Genomic DNA, 19,262 nt, shown 5'->3' on the forward strand with positions numbered 1-19,262 from the left:
TCCTTCTCACCACAAATCCACTGGACAGCTTGGCTATTATCATCACAGATAACATGTTTGCAAGTTCGAAACCGTGGGGGGAAACTTCGTGGGCCGCAACCTTAAACTACACTGGAACTTCATGGTCACCTACTCTCTCATGCTACACAATATGGTGCATTAGAATTCCAAATCAGTCTGTCAAAAATACAATGGGCAGCAAATTGTTGTAATGGCAGGTTTGGCAGTGAGCATTAATTGGAATTCTTTGTTCGTTTTTATTCTTTCATGTTCAGCATTTATTGCCCATTCTTAACTGCCCTTGTTCAGGTCCTTGCTGTGATTCTGGAGTCACATGTAGGCCAGACAAGGTAAGGTTGGCAGATTTCTTAGTGAACCAGATGACAATCGGCAATGGTTTCATGGTCATTTTTTTTACTGCATTCAAATTTCACCATCTGTTGTGATGGGATTCGAACCAGAGTCCCCTGAGCATTACCCTGGGTCTCTGGAATACTAGTCCAGTGACAATACCACTATGCCACTGCCTCGCCATATTGGTGCTGCAAACTGATGGAATGTTAATCCGATAATGGCGCAGCGATGTAATGTTGTATCTGGGGCTTTTACCAATAAAATATCTCCTTAATCAATGAAAGGAAAGAGAAAGAAAAAGAATGAAAGACTGAGAAGGAAATAGTTCAATTTAGATTCAAACAAAATATAGGGTAAGAGAGAGAGAGAATTAAGAAAGAGAGGAAACAGGCAGAAATGAAAATAACATGAAAATTAAAAAAACAAGTGGGCATTATAATCCAGTTGGGTTTGGAAATTGAATTGATCCTTGAGAAATTAATGAGTATATGGGAGCGTAGGTGTGCAAAATATACAAACATTCCTGATCCATCAACCCTAAAGCTAGCAGTCCTATCCATCATAATCGGGACCAATGAAATCCCAGTGAGTACACCACGGCAGTGCTTTCATGGAAACACAGCACTGCTAGAAAAAAGATCCATCTAGTTCGCCTTCTACCATCCTGGTAGTGCCCTGAAACAATGAAAATAGAATTGTTGACCAATCACAGCAATTAATCTCTATCAGTCTGTGTAAAACAGACCCAGAAATAACAAGAGAAGAACCCTAGTGGTGGAAAGCTTTGGAAATTATAGGCCCAAAGTCAATTTTCCTCCCAAATATGTTACACTTACATCATCTCTCAAATTACCCATATATTCTGTATCCCAAAATGTTATTTTCTGAAAGAAAGCTACCTAATTTGTATTAGGATGAGTGACCCACTTCTAAGTGGCAAAACTGCTTTGTGACCTGAAAATTACTGTCCTCTGATATTAATAGGAGTGTGGACGGCAAAACTGGCAAAGGCTGCCAAGACAGAGAAAAAAATAATTTAAAAGCCTCTAAGAGCACTTTGCTACCTGCTGAAGTGAGCTTCTAAAGCTTCACAAGTCTCTTTTTGGGCCTCCAAGATTGAGTACCATATGAAGATCAGAAATCACAATTTATAAATCCTCCACCATATTAATTACTTGCCCAAAAAGCTGTGGTGAGAATAATTCATAATAACGTTATAAATCCTGCAATGTCACGATAAGTTCAATAGGGAGCCTCCCAGCGAGAACAGACTTTGATAGGCTTGGCAAGGCTAACAACAGGGCAGTGCAAATCGCTGGCAATTTGCGGAGAATTGGAACTCATGCCTCATTTCTTTTACTCGCAAAGTGATGGGGTTTTTTTGATAAATTAATAGTGGCAAGCACAGTTAATTAGTGCATCATTCTAATGACATGACTTCCCAGCAATTTCTGGCCCAAAACTATTTGTAAAAATGTAATGGCAATACAGATAACCTGCTCTTCAGGTCTATTCAAATCACTCTTAAATTGGCTGCAGCAAAAAAATAGCACCAAAGAGCTGGGGCTAAAAGTGGAAAATACTGCCTCTTTCCAACTTGGTCTCTCCACCCCATAGCCAGTCACATAACCACTTCTGGGGCACAAATCTGAGTTTGTAATATACTACATTGGTATATCAGTCAGATGTTCAGTCTTGCTAAACTCCAAAAATCCATACTAAAATTTGTGCAGGAGCTAACTACAACAATTTCTTTATGATGCAGGTCAGTATGCAGTTATTTGTACTGTATGATATTTGCATCTAAGATTATGAACAACTTACGCAATATAACAGGCTGTTTGCCTTTTCCTTCAAAGTTTTCGGTACTAGTTCTTGAGAATCTACACAGTTTATTACTGCAAGCACTTTCGTCAGCTTAAGAACAGTCAGAGGTTAGTTATTCTGCGGCAGGCGACACACTTCCTGACTCCCCAAAGCCTGTAAAACCGAGTGGGGAGAGTGTGGAGAATTCATTTAAAAACCGAGTGGGGAGAGAGTGTGGAGAGTTCAATTAAAAACCGAGCATAGTGAGTATGGAGAATTCACTTAAAAACTGAGCGGGGTGGGTATGGAGAATTCATTTAAAAACCGAGCATGGTGAGCGTGGAGAATTCACTTAAAAGCTGAGCGGGGAGAGTGTGGAGAATTCATTTAAAAACCGAGCATAGTGAGTGTAGAGAATTCATTTAAAAACCGAGCAGGGAGAGTGTGGAGAATTCATTTAAAAACCGAGCACAGTGAGTGTGGAGAATTAATTTAAAAACCGAGCATAGTGAGTGTAGAGAATTCATTTAAAAACCGAGCAGGGAGAGTGTGGAGAATTCATTTAAAAACTGAGCATAGTGAGTGTGGAGAATTCATTTAAAAACCGAGCATAGTGAGTGTGGAGAATTCATTTAAAAACCGAGCGGGGAGAGTGTGGAGACTTCATTTTAAACAAAGAGCAGGAAGATTTCATTTAAAAAGAGCAGGGAGAGCAGCTGATTGGTGAGTTGGATTGGTGAGTATTTTGAATCTTTAAAGTAAAATTAAGGTCTATAGTTTGTGTTTAGGTCTCTAGTCTTTATTTTCCCTTTCTTAAAAATAGCTTGTTAAATAAAAGATCAAAACTGGTGTAAAAAAAATTACAATAAAGTGTAAAGAACGGGGATACTAGAGTAATTAATCAATAAGTTAGCGATGGCAGGACGGGTGATGTGTTGCTGCTGCAGCATGTGGGAACTGCTGGACACCAAGGTGATCCAGAAAGAACACATCCGTAGTAAATGTTTGCAGCTTGGGGAACTTCGGATCCAAGTTGAGGAGCTGGAGTCTGAGCTGCAGCCATTGCGTCACATCAGGGAAGGGGAAAGTCACCTAGACGCTTTGTTCCAGGAGGCGGTCACACCCCTCAGATTAGGTCATTCAAATTTGGTCTGTGATCAGGGACAGGAGGGTGTGACTGCAGGTGAAGCAGGTATGAGGACCCAGGTGGCAGAGTTCAAGGAGCCTCAGCCCTGCAATTGTCCAACAGTTACGAGGTTCTTGCAAGCTGTGTGGACGAGGACAGGGACTGCAGGGAGGATGAGCAAACTGACCACGGCACCCGTGGTACAGGGAGCCATTCAAGTGGGGGAAGGAAATAGGAACGTAGTAATGGTAGGGGACAATATAATTAGGGTGATAGATACTGTTCTCTGCAGCTGTGAGCGAGTTCCGAAGGCTGAGTTGTTTGCCGGGTGCCAAGGTTAAGGACATCTCCTCAGGGCTGGAGAGGAGCTTGGAGTGGGGCGGGGGGAGGGGTCCAGTTGTTGTCATCCACATTGGTACCAAAGACATTGTTAGGGCTAGAAAGACGGTTCTGCTGGATGAATTTGAACAGTTAGGAGCTAAATTAAAAAGCAGAACCTCCAAGGTAATAATCTCAGGATTACTACCTGAGCCACGGGCAAACTGGCATAGAGTAAATAAAGTCAAGGAGTTAAATGCGTGGCGCAAAGATTTGTGTGGAAGGAATGGGTTTCAGTTCATGGGGCACTGGCACCAGTACTGGGGTAGAAGGGAGCTGTTCCGGTGGGACGGGCTTCACTTGAACCGTGCTGGGACCAGTGTCCTGGCAAATCTGATAACTAGGGCTGTAGAGAGGGCTTTAAACTAAATGGGGGCGGGGGGGGGGAAGGATTCTGGAGAGGGGAGATGTAGGCTTACAAAGCAAAAGGATATGGCAGAATTGCAGGGCAGCTATTTAGATAATGATACCCAGAGTGTGCCAGAAAGGGACAGAGTGTCCAAACATGAAAAAAACAGCAGCAAATAGGGTCAAAGGGGGAAAAAAATATAAAAAGGCAAAATTATTGGCTCTTTACTTAAATGCATGTAGTATTCAGAACAAAATAAATGAATTAAGGGCACAAATAGAAGTTAATGGGTATGATCTTATAACCATTACAGAGACATGGTCACAAGGAGATCAAAGCTGAGAACTAAATATTCAGGGGTATGTGACTTTTCGAAAGGACAGGCAGGAAGGAAAGGGTGGTGGGGTACCCTTATTAGTACGAGATGGAATAAGTACAATAGCAAGAAATTATCTTGGACCAGAAGATGTAGAATCCATATGGATGGAGGTAAGAAATAACAAGGGGGAGAAGATACTGGTGGGAATAGTCTATAGGCCCCCTAACAGTAGCCATGCTGTAGGACAGAGAATAAATCAGGAGATAATGAGGTCACGTAAAAAAGACAGTACATTAATCATGGGTGACTTTAATCTTCATGTAGATTGGGAAAATCAAATTGGCAGAGGTAGCCAAGAGCAAGAATTCATAGAATGTATTTGAGACAGTTACCTCGAACACTATGTTGTGGATCCAATCAGGGGTCAGGCTATTTTGGATCTGGTAATGTGTAATGAGGCAGGTTTAAGAAATTATCTCAGAGTAAAAGATCCCTTAGAAAACAGCGACCATAACATGGTAGAACTTAGCATTCAGTTTGAGGGTGAGAAATGGGTTATGGGGAAAAGGCAGGAAAGTGGAGTTGAGGATTATCAGATCAGCCATAATCTCATTGAATGGAACAGACTCAATGGGCCGAATAGCCTACTTCTGCTCCCATGTCTTATGGTCATATGGTTAAGCATCGGTTGTAGGGCAGAAGAAAAAGAATAGCCTCTAATGGTCCTATATTCAGGGATTTCCTTTCCTAAAGGAGACATTAAGGACACCACGTTTGCAGCTCTTTTGGAAACTGATGCCAATGCTTGTATGCCAAACAACAACACTTGCGCACAAACGAGGTCATGCCATAGCTTCAGCTGGGAGATTTGGCAATGTCTCTGGAAACTTACACTTGCATTTATATGTATTACTATGAACATATCATATCTGATTTACTTTGAACGGAAATGTCATGATAATTTGCTCTTGTGCAACAAAACATATTTCCATATTTAAGTGAACCATGAAAAAATAACTGGTACCATCTTGCACAATAAGCACATGCAATCAAATTGTATTTTTCCACATTTTGATGTAAGAGGTATTTTATAATTAGCCCAATTTGTAAACAAATGCTGTTTTCTTTCTCATCCTATATCTTAAAATATTGAATGGACAGTAGCATGAAGCAGTGGCATGATTCCTCCCCCTCTAATAAGTTCCCAATCTCAGCCACAGTGCTTGCAGGAAGGTACTGACTGAATTAAGGGGAAATAGCAAATAGTATCATGATTAGACCCTTGCTCACATACTAGCTATCAAATCTGGGCAGAAGTAACTGGCTACATGCAATATATATCCACAAAACAAAATTACATAGCATGGTATTAAAATCAACTAATACTACATATCAATGAAAAAAAGTATGAAATTATGTAGTTCAAAGTATTTAACAGTAAGGTCTATCCTAAAGCAAACCAATGTTACATCATGTAAATTATGGAGTGCAATTATGAATGCTATAGATAGTCATAATGAAGTTTCTACACAATTTCAGCAATCTATTACTATATATAAGTTTCTCTCCCATTGCTAGCCCTTTTCCTGTAGTTGCTTTTCCCTCACAGAGGCATGGTTGCACAACAACATGTTCTCCCTCAAGCGGCCATTATCCATATGAGCCTTAGCAGGAAGTGCCAGTACAACATTTGAGCAAACAGCTGTTCGCAACATTGCTGAACGTGCGTGAACACACACGCATGCTCTTCTAGGAAGGTCCCTACATAGAAGTCAAGAAGGGCATTGAGGCCAACTGTATTACACAAAGTGACACCCCTGATGAGATCAGCTGTTTTATTATTACAAATATCACTCCATTATTTAACAAAGGGGGGAGGAAGAAAACAGTTTAACGCAGGCTTGTCCAACCCCCGCGGCCCGCAGACCGGATTGTAGTCCCTGAGCCATTCTACAAAATGCCGCTAAGTGTAGTTGAAGATTCTGCAAGGGGCTGCTCCTCCAATCACTCTTCCGCATTTGCTGCTGATTTGCTGCAGTGAGCCTAAGTGGGAGGGATCAACGGTGGCAAGTGTGCTGGTGGGGGGAGGGAGAGAGAGAAGGGGCTGCGGGGCCCGGGAGGGGGAGGTGGAGACAGCGATAGAGTCAGAGACAGAGAGGGAGAGAGAAAGAGAGAGAGAGAGAGTGTGCGAGGTTGAGAGTGAGAGGGAGAGAATGAGAGGGGGAGTGTGTGTGTGTGTGTGTGTGTATCTGGCTCACTCCAGTATCAAGATTCTCAATCATCCTGATCCCCTCACCCACTCCCATAGTGAGCAAAGGTGAATGAGCAAACACCCTGAGACACACACCCTCTTGCACTCTAATAATCATTTTTATTAATTACTCTCATTTAAACATCAATTTATTGCTTTGACATTGCTTTATATCTGCTCAGAATATTTCTTCATATTCAACCTGTTTTTGAAATTCACGTACCTTACCGAAATCTGCTCATTGGCCCCTTGAGTGAGAAAAAAATGGAAATGTGGACCCCCCCCTTGCCCAGCATCCCCCACGCAAAAAGTTAAACCAGGCTTGTGCAACCATGTCAAAATGATGCTGGGGGTTCTGAGGACATGTTGCATTGAGGGGGTGATCTAACTGAAATATCTAAAAAGGTGCATATAGAGAAACTTACCTTTGGTGGGGACACAATCTTGAAATTATAGAGATAGGTCATTTAAGAGTGAAATCATAAAACAATGTTTTACACAAAGGATAGTGGAAATCTACAATTTCTTCCCCAAAAAAACTGGATACTGGGTTAATTGAAAGTTTCAAGACAGTTCAACAGATTTTTTTTTATTGGGCAACGATTTCAAGGGATATGGGTCAAAGGCGTGTGAATAGATCGGAGATACAAATCAGCCATAATCTGATTGAGGGTTGGTATGGGCTTGAGGGGCTGAATGGCCTACTCTTTTTGCGATGTTATCATATATCGGTAATTTATTTTGGGAGCGTCCAAGTTTATTTGGTTCAACCTTCACTCACCAAACGTGAAGATCAGTGATCTATTAATTTACACTGCATATTAAATCAGATTACTGAATATTCCACTGACCTTGGGAATCATTTATCCTTACATATACAGTGACCGAATACAACTTTCTTATCGTGTACACCTGATTGCTTCAAAGCAGCTTTGTCCTTCAATATTTAATTAATGATTACATTAACAAATATCAAGTGGTCTGACCTGGCGAAGACCATGCAATTCAGTGTCTGCTCGTTCCTGTTTTGATCTTGCCAGTTCCAGTATCTGATCTTTCCTCTTCTCCCGTTCAACTGAAGCGGAATCACAAAACAAAACACTGAATTCTCTTTTACCCAAAGCCGCCATTTTGTACACAGCAGAACTAGGACTTCTTATAGCTGTAAAAATCACAAAATTATTTTTTGGATTTTATATAAATAGTAGGTTGGACAGAAAAACAAAACAGGAAAATAAAGCAAAAACACATGAATACTTAAGTACACTTAAGTACTTCAGAAGACAAATTTACTAGAGAATCTGAAGCAGTCTTTTAAAAAAAAAGGACAAATCACATGACATTACAAAGATTAATGAGGGTTAAATGGAAAATACTTCAAGGTCATTCAGCAGCAGGGAAGCAACTACTTTAAAAGCAACTTGACTACGTTTTTTTTTCCCCTTAACTTCTGATCCTAAAACCACTGACATACAGTGGAGCACAGTTCCACGGAAACGAGAGCCCTTCAATACCTCCAGTAAAATCTCATTCTTCATGTATAAGCTTTTGCAATATCTGCCAGTTGTGAATGTAGGGAGGGGATATCATAGTTTAGTTCTATAGTCACTGGATAAGAAATCACAGAATCACTGCATTTTTCTCTTCCATAGTCCCAGAATACAAGGCCATTTGTACTGGATTACTTCCACTCCGAAAAGGGTCAGCTACCTTAGGAGAGACCAGTGACTGACCTGGAATCCTTGCTGTTTCACACAGCACCCACAGTATTCCTTCAGGCTTTTTCACTTACCTGCTAAAGTGAGCTCATTTCCTAGATAGTGCCTCTCTTGTTTAAGGCGAATAATTTCTTCCCTTTGTTCATTATTTTCCACTGTCTTTTCATCTAATTCATCTAAATAAAAAAGGGAAAAACCTCAGTTGGCGGATTTTGATGGCTCCTCACTGCTGAGACAACTAGAAAACATGATTCTTCTCCATGCAGAAAGAAGTTTTCGCAATTTCAGAGTGATAAAGAATCGTCAAATGTGATGTTTGTAACGTAATTCAACTTTTAATATAAGACCATAAGACATAGGAACAGAAATTAAGCCATTCAGCCCATCGAGTCTGCTCTGCCATTCAATCATGGCTGATAAGTTTCTCAACCCCATTCTCCCGCCTTCTCCCCGTAACCTTTGATCCCCTTACCAATCAAGAACCTAACTATCTCGGTCTTAAATACACTCAATGACCTGGCCTCCACAGCCTTCTGTGGCAATGAATTCCATAGATTCACCACTCTCTGGCTAAAGAAGTTTCTCTTCATCTCTGTTCTAAAAGGTCTTCCCTTTACTCTGAGGCTGTGCCCTCAGATCCTAGTCTCTCCTACTAATGGAAACATCTTCCCCATGTTCACTCTATCCAGGCCTTTCAGTATTCTGTAAGTTTCAATCAGATCCCCCCTCATCCTTCTAAACTCCATCGAGTATAGACCCAGAGTCCTCAAACTGTTAAGCCTTTCATTCCTGGGATCGTTCTCGTGAACCTCCTCTGGACCCTCTCCAGGGCCAGCACATCCTTACTGAGATACAGGGCCCAAAATTGCTCACAATATTCTAAATGTGGTCTGACCAGAGCCTTATAAAGCTTTATAAATTTTATTTATAAAAAATATATTGGATTTCTCAATGCTGCGCATGATCAGAGATAAACATATTTACAACATTTTCAGCTCACTCAAGAGATTGCCAATCAGCATTGAATTCTGGGCATTTTTTGTGTTTTACAACACTTTGGACCACTGGCCTGAGAGCATGCTCTGTCTAAAAAATAACCTATTTCCAATTTCTTCCATTTTGTCCCTCTTTTCCTGGCATCACTGTATCTGGTTTCGCCCAAGTCCTTGGGATCCAGGACCAGCTAAATTCTGGGGGTCTCAAGGCAGGGAGGGTAGGTCAGTCCTTGTGAGAGGTGGGGGGGGCGGGGTGTTGATGGAGAGGCCGTGGACAGTGGGGTGGGGGAGGGAGGACCTGCAGCACCAGACCTCCGGACCTTCTGGGGAAGGTGGGGAGGGGGTGGCCCCCAATGTTTAAATGAGGCTGCTAATGGAAGCGAGCCCCCCTCCCCCCCGCCGCTTACCGCCTGAACGTGACTTATTTATTTCTGGACTTCCCCCTCCCTGCCCTGAACTCCTCCCACCAGCCTGAAAACTGAGGCTGGGTGGGAAACGGCCCTAAGTGGTCAATAACTGACCACTTAAGGGCCTCAACTGGGGCAAAACAAGACAGGCTGGCATAGGCCTCGTCCGTCCAAGCATAAAATTGCAGAAAGGTCAGGGCAGGCGGGAACCCAGCAGGAAGGCCGTCCAAGAAATTTTACGCTTATACCGCCCCACCTACAAAGCCACTTGCAGGGAATGTAAAATTCTGCCCTATGTTAGTTTTATTATCAAGGCTAAGGATATGCAGGTGAAAGGCACTGATTGATTAAGTAACTTGAGCGCATATAAAGACTGTGCGAGGTGTCAGCTGTGGCTCAGTTCATAGCACCCTCGCCTTTGAATCAGAGGGTTGTGGGTTCATGTCCCACTCCCGGAAACCAAGAACTGTGATTGTACTCGAAAGAGTTGCAATCTGTGACTGTTGATAACTCGAAAGAATTTTTTATAAAGACTGTGCCCCTGTAAGGGGCTGTTAAATTAGTTCATTAGCGAGTTAGTTTATTTGTTTCACTGTTGCACACAAAAAGAATACAAAGAAAGACTGTACGTGGTTACGTCCTTCCCACGTGTCCCTGGAGAAGAAGCACGTGGTGTCCAACAGTACTCTTGAGGCCTTCCATGACCTGAGTGCATTATCACAGCCAGAAATGACATTTTAATTTGATAAGCCCCTTGTTTTTATTTCAATAATGTTAAAGTATCCCTTTAAAAGGGCTGATAATTTGTTTATTTCCTACTGGTTTTTCAAAAGAGTATAAAGAAAGACTGCTGGGATACTGGATGTTGGATAGGGAAGTTAGTTCAATCTCTGAAAATGTTATTTACTATTGAATTGTTATGTACTTTGAAGATTTTTGTGTTGCATATTTTACCTGTGCTTTATGCTTATTCTCTTGGATAAACTACAGAAAAACTTGTACGAACCACACGCAACTATATAAAGGGTAGATACAGAAACCGGATGGAAAGTGTGTTTAGAATTGAGAACAACATATAAACAAAATTACTTAAACCAATTTAATTCTTTAAAACCACCTTCACCTGTGCTCATTTTATGATGTAGTGTTTTTTATGACCACTGGGAGTCTCTTTGAGACTATGCCAATTACTAGTCACCATTAAAAAATTACTATATGGATTTTTTTAAACTCAGAATTATAGTTGCAAATTTAAAAATTAAGTACTGAATTGCTATTGTAATTTCATTGGGCCTCCTAATTTTATATTCCATTAAGCCCAAAGGGTAATGCTCCCATTTCTAGCCATTGCATCTTTCCCATCAACAGGGCTTAAGATACCCTCTCTTTCTCCCACATTAATCAGGATGCATGTCTGCTTTCCCCACCCAAAGAACTAACCCATTGAGAATCCAATCAAAGGCATTAGCAATGATTCAGTTGTAAGCACTCTTACCTTGAACCTGCGGATTCAAGTCCACTCCAGAGATTTGAGCACATAATCTAGGTTAACACTTCAGAGCAGTGCTGAGGGAGTGCTGCACTATCAGAGATGCCACCTTTTGGTGAACGTAAAAGATCCCCTGACACTACTTCAAAGAATAGAGTTCTACTCTACTGTGTCCAGGGCAATATTTATCCCTGAATCCGCATCATTTGAATAGAAAGGCAGATTATCTGTTTCTGGGACCTCGCAGTGCACAATTTAGCTGGTGCCTTTCCTACTCTGCAACAGTGCAAATAGCTCTAAAATGTTTAATCAGCTTTAAAACTCTTTGGGACGTTCTGAGCTCATGAAAGGAACTTCGTAAATGCAAATTCTTGCTTTCTTTCTAACAATTATGCTCAATTACCAGACAGTTTACACTCTCTATTCCTCTCCAAATTTTCCTTTTTGCCAGTCCACATGGAATCTCATTCAAAAGGTTATACTCCCTTATTTCAGATTTCCAGCATTCACAGTATTTGGCTTTTAGAAAATTCATTTAGGTTATTATGGGTGAATGCTCCTCTTCCCCCTAATTTACATGCAACTGCTACATCTAGATCATTCAATTTTCCCAGGCACAGAAACACAAAAATTTGCCCCAATGATTTCATGGCAGTACCATGTAGGTCTATTACACACTGGGTCATGACTGAGCAATGATGTACAATGGTATCATTACTGAATTGTGACTGGCTTATGATTACATAATTTATCATTTAAGTAACTATAACTAAATTGTTATCGTCCACAACAGATAGATTTTTTTGACACTCAATATTTCAACAATGGCAACCCACAGCCTACCTTTAAGCTTGCAGATTTCATGTCTTAGTTTCTTTGAATGCTGCTTGCAGTCATGCACCTCTTTTCTGGTGTTTGTTTCATTTAGCCTGGCTTCTCGTAGTGCACCCTCTAAGGTTTTAAACCTAGCTGTAAGATCCATGATATGATTGGTAGCTTCAACCATATCTTTGTCCTAGACATTAGGTAATAAAACCCATGGTTATTGTGGCATACAAAGTGACTCGCAGATATCAAAACAAAGAAATGGATATTCTTCACACAGACTTTTCTATCCTCTAATACAGGGGCGCTAATTTAGATTTAACCAGGGCCAAAGTCACAAGCCATATCTGGGTGGATAACAACAGCATACATTTATAGTTCCTTTAACATAAAAACTGTACCAAGATGCTTCATTAAATAAGATTAGAAACAAGGGGTGGACAGTACGGTATTTGCTTAAGTTATCTGAAATGTGAGGCTAATTATCAAACATATATCATCAGACATAATAAACTTCAATATTTTTCCTTCAAAAACTACTGGCTTCAATAGTACATAACCATGACATACCAACTATTCCATATATACCTGAATTGTGTCATAAATAGAAAGTTAAGATCCACTTATAGCTGGAGTTCAGAGAATATTTGCCAAGTATTCACTAAGCATCTTCTGCACCATAATTTTAATACCTTTAATTCCAGCATTGTAGTGAGCTCCTGTTCACGTGCCTGTAACTGTCCAACCTGGGCAGAAAGTTCCAACATGGAGGAATTCAGGCTTTTGTTCCTGTCCTGGTTGAGACAAGCAGAATCCAACAATAATCCAAAAAAATCCAACAAAAAGGACATTGATGAGGCAGAAATGTTAATATGAACTATGGTTTTATTATTGGCAGTCCTACCTCTAACTCTTCACAGTTACTAGCAGCCTCTGCTGCTTTTTCAGACATTTCCTTCAGCCGTTGCTGGGTGCTGGCGAGTGTTTTTAGACAATCAGCTTGCTGAGATTCCAAAATCTTTTGTTGCGCACCTAATGATCTGATGATCTCATTCCTGTTTCGCAGTTCATCTATTAAAACACAATGTTGCTAACTGATTATATAGCAACTATGTTCATCCGTTCTCCCTTTGCACATTTCTGATCAGTAGAAAATGTTTCGTATTAATCCAGCAAAAAAAATTTTATCCAGATGCATTTTAAAGAAAATAATTTATAATGAGTACATTATGCATCCCCACCCCTTTTTCTCTTAAAAGCAACAACCTACACTGGGATGGTGATAAACAATGCACCTCACCTGAAAAATGGCCTAGCAAACTGAGATTAGTTAATCAGAATAAATTATACATAAGGCAGTCTTCTTTCAGGCAAAAACTTAAGGTTATGGCCCCTGCAAGGTCTAATTATGGGAATTTCTTTCTTTGACTCATCATTCATGAAAGCACAAAATAATGTGGATCATAATTCCATAGGTGCCATTCATATCCGCTTGTACATCAGTGACTCTGGAAATATTGGAAATACCAAAGCCATTGACTTCAGTGCTCACCACAAACTCTGTTCCCCAACCACCAACTCTATCCCCCTCCCTGACACTGTCTGAGGCAGACCCAGACCATTCACAACTGACCTTGAGTTGAGCTTCTAATGACATTACCAAGACTGCTTATCCCACCTCTTTAACACTTGCTTAGCAATAACCTGCTCATTGACGCCCAGTTTGGGTTCCACCAGGGCCACTCAGCTCCTGACTTAATTACAGCCTTGGGTCAAACATGGACAAAAGAGCGGAACTCTCGAGATGAGGTGAGATTGACTGCCCTTGACATCACGGCCACATTTGACCTAGTGAGGCATCAAGGGGCCCGAGCAAAACTGGAGTCAATGGGAATCGGGGAAAACTCCCCACTGGTTGGGGTCATACCTAGCACAAAGGAAGATGGTTGCGGTTATTGGAGGTCAGTCATCTCAGCTCCAGGACATCACTGCAGGAGTTCCTCAGGGTAGTCTCCTAGGCCCAACCATCTTCAGCTGCTTCATCAATGACCTTCCTTCCATTATAAGGCCAGAAGTGGGGATGTTCGCTGATGATTGCACAATGTTCACACTGTGGCTACAAGAGCAGGCCGGAGTCTAGGAATCCCGCGAAAAGTAACTCACCTCCTGACTCCCCCAAAGCCTGTCCACCATCTACAAGGCACCAGTCAGGATGTGATGGAATACTCCTCACTTGACTGGATGAGTGAAGATCCCACAACACTCAAGAAGCTCAATGCCGTCCAAAACAAAGCAGCCCGCTTGATTGGCACCACATCCACAAATATGCACTCCCCCCACCACTGGCACACAGTAGCAGCAGTGTGTACCATCTACAAGGTGCACTGCAGGAAGGGCAAGGGCAGCAGTTAGATGGGAACACCACCACCTGGAAGTTCCTCTCCAAGTCGCTCACCATCCTGACTTCGAAGTATATCGCCGCTCCTTCACTGTCACTGGGTCAAAATCCTGGAACTCCCTCCCTAACAGCATTATAGGTGTACCTACACATGGACTACAATGGTTCAAGAAGGCAGCTCACCACCACTTTCTCAGGGGCAACTAGGGATAGGCAATAAATGCTGGCCCAGCCAGCAAAACCCACATCCCCTGAATGAATTTAAAAAAAAACTGCCTGTCTCCACCCCTTTCAGGTCGTATTTGCTGCTGAAAACCTTAACCATGTTTGTTCCCTCTGGACTCGATTGCTTCAATGCTCTCCTGGCTAGCCTCCCACTTTCCATAAATTTAAGCTCATCCAAATCTATGGTGTCTGTATCCCATCTTGTACCAAGTACCATTCACCCATCACCCCTCTGCTCACTGGCCTACATTGCCTCCAGGTCCATCATACCCTGATCTTAAACTTCTCGTCCTTATTTTCAAATTCCTCCATGGCATCTCCCCATCTCTGTAACCTCCTCCAGTCCTACAACCCGCAAAAACTTTGTGCTCCTTTAATTCTGGTCTCTTGCATGTTCTCAATTTTAATTGCTCCACCACTGGCAGATGTGCCGTCAGCTGCGTAGGCCCTAAACGCTGGAATTGCCTTCCTAAACTTCTCGGTCCTCGACTTCTCTTTCCTCCTTTAATATGCTCCTTAAAACCTACCTCATTGATCAAGTTGTCCTAACGTCTCCTTATGAGGATCAGTGTCAAATTCTGTTCGATACTGCTCTTGTGAAGCGCCTTGCGATGGTTTACTAAATTAAAAGCACTACGTAGGTACAAGTTGTTGTTGCTCTGCCATAAATCCTGATATGGTTTATGAAATAAAAGCGTGACTTACATTCCCACTGGCAAAAAATGAGTGATTCCAAGAAAAGGATTTTGCTAATTTACCCAGAAGTGCACACAGTCACATAGGGTGCTCCAAGGCAGTATTATATCTCAAGAGCGAGATGATAAACTACACTTAGCTTTTCTGGTTAAGCCACCTGCATCTGTTATAATTCTTTCGAAACAATACTAACGTTCCACTTTAGCACATCTCTCTTCCAGGCTGAGTATGCGCAGGCGATCCTCCTCCCATGCCAGAAGCTGTTTTTGGTGTGCTGCCACCATTTCATTTAACTCTTTGTCCCGATCTTTCAGTTCTGCAACAAGCAGCTGTAACTCATTGCGTTGTTTCTGAATGGTGGCATTCTCCAGGTCTACGTTTGTATTCTGGGATAAAATGGTAATGTCATAAGAAATTTTTTATTTGGAACAGTACTGTTTGATTATCCTGCTTTACAAACAGGATATCACCAACTGTAATCCTATAATTTGATAAAATGCTGAGTTATAATAACGGCAACAGTATACATAATTTCTACCACCAATCAGGACAGCTCTAGTCACCAATCTACAATGAATATAAGAAATGTGAATCATTTATTTTATCAGTCCTGGTTCAAAAATTATTATTCTGATAAATATAAAATATTGTATATATCGTTACATGGCTCTAAAGAGTAAACTGTTAATTGAATTTACAAAATTGTTGATAATGTCCAACCACAAGGTAAGTTTGCTTCTAAAACTCAATTCAGTTTTCCTCCTATTATTTCTGAACCAGTTTTCATTTAAAATTAATCCATTAGTAAACTAGCAGTAAAGGCTGGAAAGGAGAGGGAGTCTGATTCGCATTGTTTCAAAACACAGCCTTCTCACACAGGTCTTCATTCTAACTGGATAAGGTGAAATGGAGCTGTCCCCAAATGCTCATCTTTCATTTAATATCCAGCTTTATTTCCATTAACCAAGTAGGTTAATCAGACATTCGAGCCAATTCTGTCATTTGTTTACAGCCTGGCTAATTTGCACCTCAACTCCATTTATTTGTCTTTGATCCATATCCCTTCATATGCTTACCTAATAAAAGATCTGTCAATCTCAGTCTAGAATATGTCAAATTCCAGATTATTACTGCCCTTTGTATGACAAATTGCTTCCCAATTTCACTCTTAAATAGCTTTCCTTTAATTTTAAGATAATGTCCCCTGATTCTGGATTCCCCACCAGAGGAAATAGTTCTGTATATACCCTATCCCTGTATTGTTTTAGCTTCTTGTTGCCCTGATCTCACAACATCACAATCCAGAGATCTGCAGGCAGCTCCCATCTGATTAATGCACGCTTTGCTGATTCTTCCATCTACCCATAGTGTTTCCATTACCCAATAACCCTTTCTAAAATCCTTTCTTTCTACTGCAGTAACTGTGTATTTTTATCAATATTGTTGCTCAACCTTCTTTTCTAATCTCCCGTCCTATCTAATGACCCTATGCCTGGAATGCTTAGTTTCCAGTCATGCTCAGGTTATAGCCAGGTGTCTGTAATGGATACGATATTATACCCCTCGAGCTGAATTTACACGTCTAACTCTTCATGTGGTTCAGTGTGCAACAAGTCTGTCTACCCTTGACTATAGAATCACCCAAAATCACCGCTCACCTATTTATACCACATGTACTATTTCCACCAAGGTAACAATTACCTATCTAGTGCCTTGTGGTATGTCATTCATGATTATCCTCCTCTACATCACATTTCTGGCCACATCCCTGGTGTCTAAATAGCTAGTAGCCAAATCAAGTTCTACCGATGAACCACTTTCTACATATACCTGTCAGTTCCTGCCCTGGCTGCTGATGGTCACCCAGCCTCCCCTACCAACTTCTCTAATCCTGTTGGGTGACCAACATCTGCTCCAGAAAACTCTCTCCCTCCCAAAGGTTAGAGTCACTTTTGGCCATTTAATTAGTCCTGCCTTCTATCCTATCACAGATCTTTTTTGTTCTTTCCTCCACCTCTTCCCCCACCTCTCTACTTGCATATAACCTGTCATATCTTTAACTTCTTCTGGTTTTGACAAAAGGTCATCCAGCCTGAAATGTTAACTCTGTTTCTCTCTCCGCAGATGCAGCATGACCTGAGCGTTTCCAGCTTTATTTCAATTTCCAACATTTTGCTTTTACTTTAATACCTATTTATCTGTTTAAAAATATGGCTTAAGTATTTTTTGTTTATTGAATTATTTCTATCAACTCGCTATTATTTTTATTTAACATGCCAAAATTTGCAAGCATGCTGCCAGTTACACGGCTTGTTTGCGGATGTTTAGATTATAACATTATTTCCTCACAAAGCTGCTGGAATCGAGAGCTGATAATGACACAGTAAAAGCAACACATCATCTGGGACTTTGCTGAACAACAAGACGGAGTGTATCACTTTAACCAGTGAGATTTACGGATTGAGAGACATACAGAGGTAGCATGGAGAAGGACAAGTAAATTAGAGTGGGCAAAATCAATCTCAAATCAGGTTCAGGAGTAGAAATAAAGAGAGGGAAAGGAAAATAGGAATGAAAGAAAAAAAAAGACCAAGGTAAATTTGACATTTTTAGAATTTAAAACAATTAATAACCTGAAGGAATGAGACTCGCCACAATTTTTTATTTTCTAGACAAGAGAGGTTGATTGGCAGTCACTAACAATCATCAATCACATCATTGAAAGAGTACCCTTCAATGCTGTTAGACTTAACTTTCTGTGGCAATTTTAACGAACAATTAATGCAGAAATGAAAATCACAGTCAGGTTAAGTGCGAAATGCCATTTTCACCAAGCTAACAGAGTTACGGTGCAAATTAGCCATCAGCACATAACAATTTGCAATTCACAGGGTCTCTCTTCTGCGCCAAAAGTTGATGGCTAATTTGTGCATTCATAACAAAGTGTGTCATTCAGACTCTTTTATTCTGACTGAAATATATGGCTTAGTATTTTGAAAGTTTCTTTGTTTCATATACACAAAATTATTGCATAGTGAAAAACAGAGCTCAGATGAGCATTTTTTTCTCTAACAAATTCTTGCTACTGCTGGGTCTCACTTGTAGGCTATTTTGGTAAGTACAAGGGGGTGGATGGGCAACACAGTTCAATAATGGCTGCTGGGACTTGTTCTATGAAAAGGTGACATCTGGATTTACCTGCTGATAATTCTAAATGGTGGTGACAGATTATATTCTATTCTGAAGTCCAAGTATTAGGGGTAAACTCCCAGAAACCCAGCCTATCTCCAAGTTCCTACCACCCTTTAGACCCCCAACAGAGCCAACATAATGATAATAAACTTAAAGCCAAGTCCAATATGACTCTCTTTCCAATATATGAAGATAGATAAAACAAAAAAAGGCAGAATTTTAAGCCCTAAGCCCTTTTTTGCCTATTTGATTGTTTAGACTGGGCAATATCCTAAACATGATTTAATCCCTTTGTCTTTTCACATACATATTGGGTACTAAATTACATCGTTCTAATAAAGTTAAACAAGGTTTCAAGAGCAGCATCTCATCTTTCTGCAGAGCACACTGCAGCCCTCTGTTCCCTTAGCTCCACTGCCTTGACAGTAGTGGATGCTTGCAACGTAGGGAGTGTCTGTCAATGTCTGAGAGATGGGGAGACAGGCCAATGTTTGGTTTGGAAACTCTGGGTCAAACCACAGCAATGCTGAAGGGCAGTGTCCTTGGTATTGGGCTATTACATTTTCTCTCCTCATGTCTGAAGGATTGACCATATTCTGCTTGTATTTTCATTTCACTTCTACTACATCTGCAACTTTGCAATTTTTTCTTCCTTTCTCATGCTTTTGGTAGACATGGTTGATGAAAGGTACACACCTAAAATGTTAAATACTTCCAATTCTCTTTGCATACTG

The 19,262-nt window shown here is 40.9% G+C and overlaps 1 protein-coding gene across 4 annotated transcripts in view; it reads right to left on the minus strand.

Moving 5' to 3' along the window:
• The window catches only part of ccdc62 (coiled-coil domain containing 62), a 46,471-nt gene that overhangs the window by 13,968 nt on the left and 13,241 nt on the right, over positions 1-19,262 (minus strand). For all 4 annotated transcript variants that reach the window (XM_078554123.1, XM_078554122.1, XM_078554120.1 and 1 more), the window contains exons 5-10: positions 15,530-15,722; positions 12,922-13,088; positions 12,710-12,811; positions 12,036-12,207; positions 8,376-8,477; positions 7,570-7,658 (exon numbers count right to left, since the gene is read on the minus strand). In XM_078554123.1, coding sequence (XP_078410249.1) covers positions 7,570-7,658; positions 8,376-8,477; positions 12,036-12,207; positions 12,710-12,811; positions 12,922-13,088; positions 15,530-15,722 — 825 coding nt within the window. The remainder of the gene's footprint in view (positions 1-7,569; positions 7,659-8,375; positions 8,478-12,035; positions 12,208-12,709; positions 12,812-12,921; positions 13,089-15,529; positions 15,723-19,262) is intronic.

This window comes from Cetorhinus maximus, chromosome 12 (genome assembly GCF_964194155.1).
Source record: "Cetorhinus maximus chromosome 12, sCetMax3.hap1.1, whole genome shotgun sequence".
NCBI lineage: Eukaryota > Metazoa > Chordata > Chondrichthyes > Lamniformes > Cetorhinidae > Cetorhinus > Cetorhinus maximus.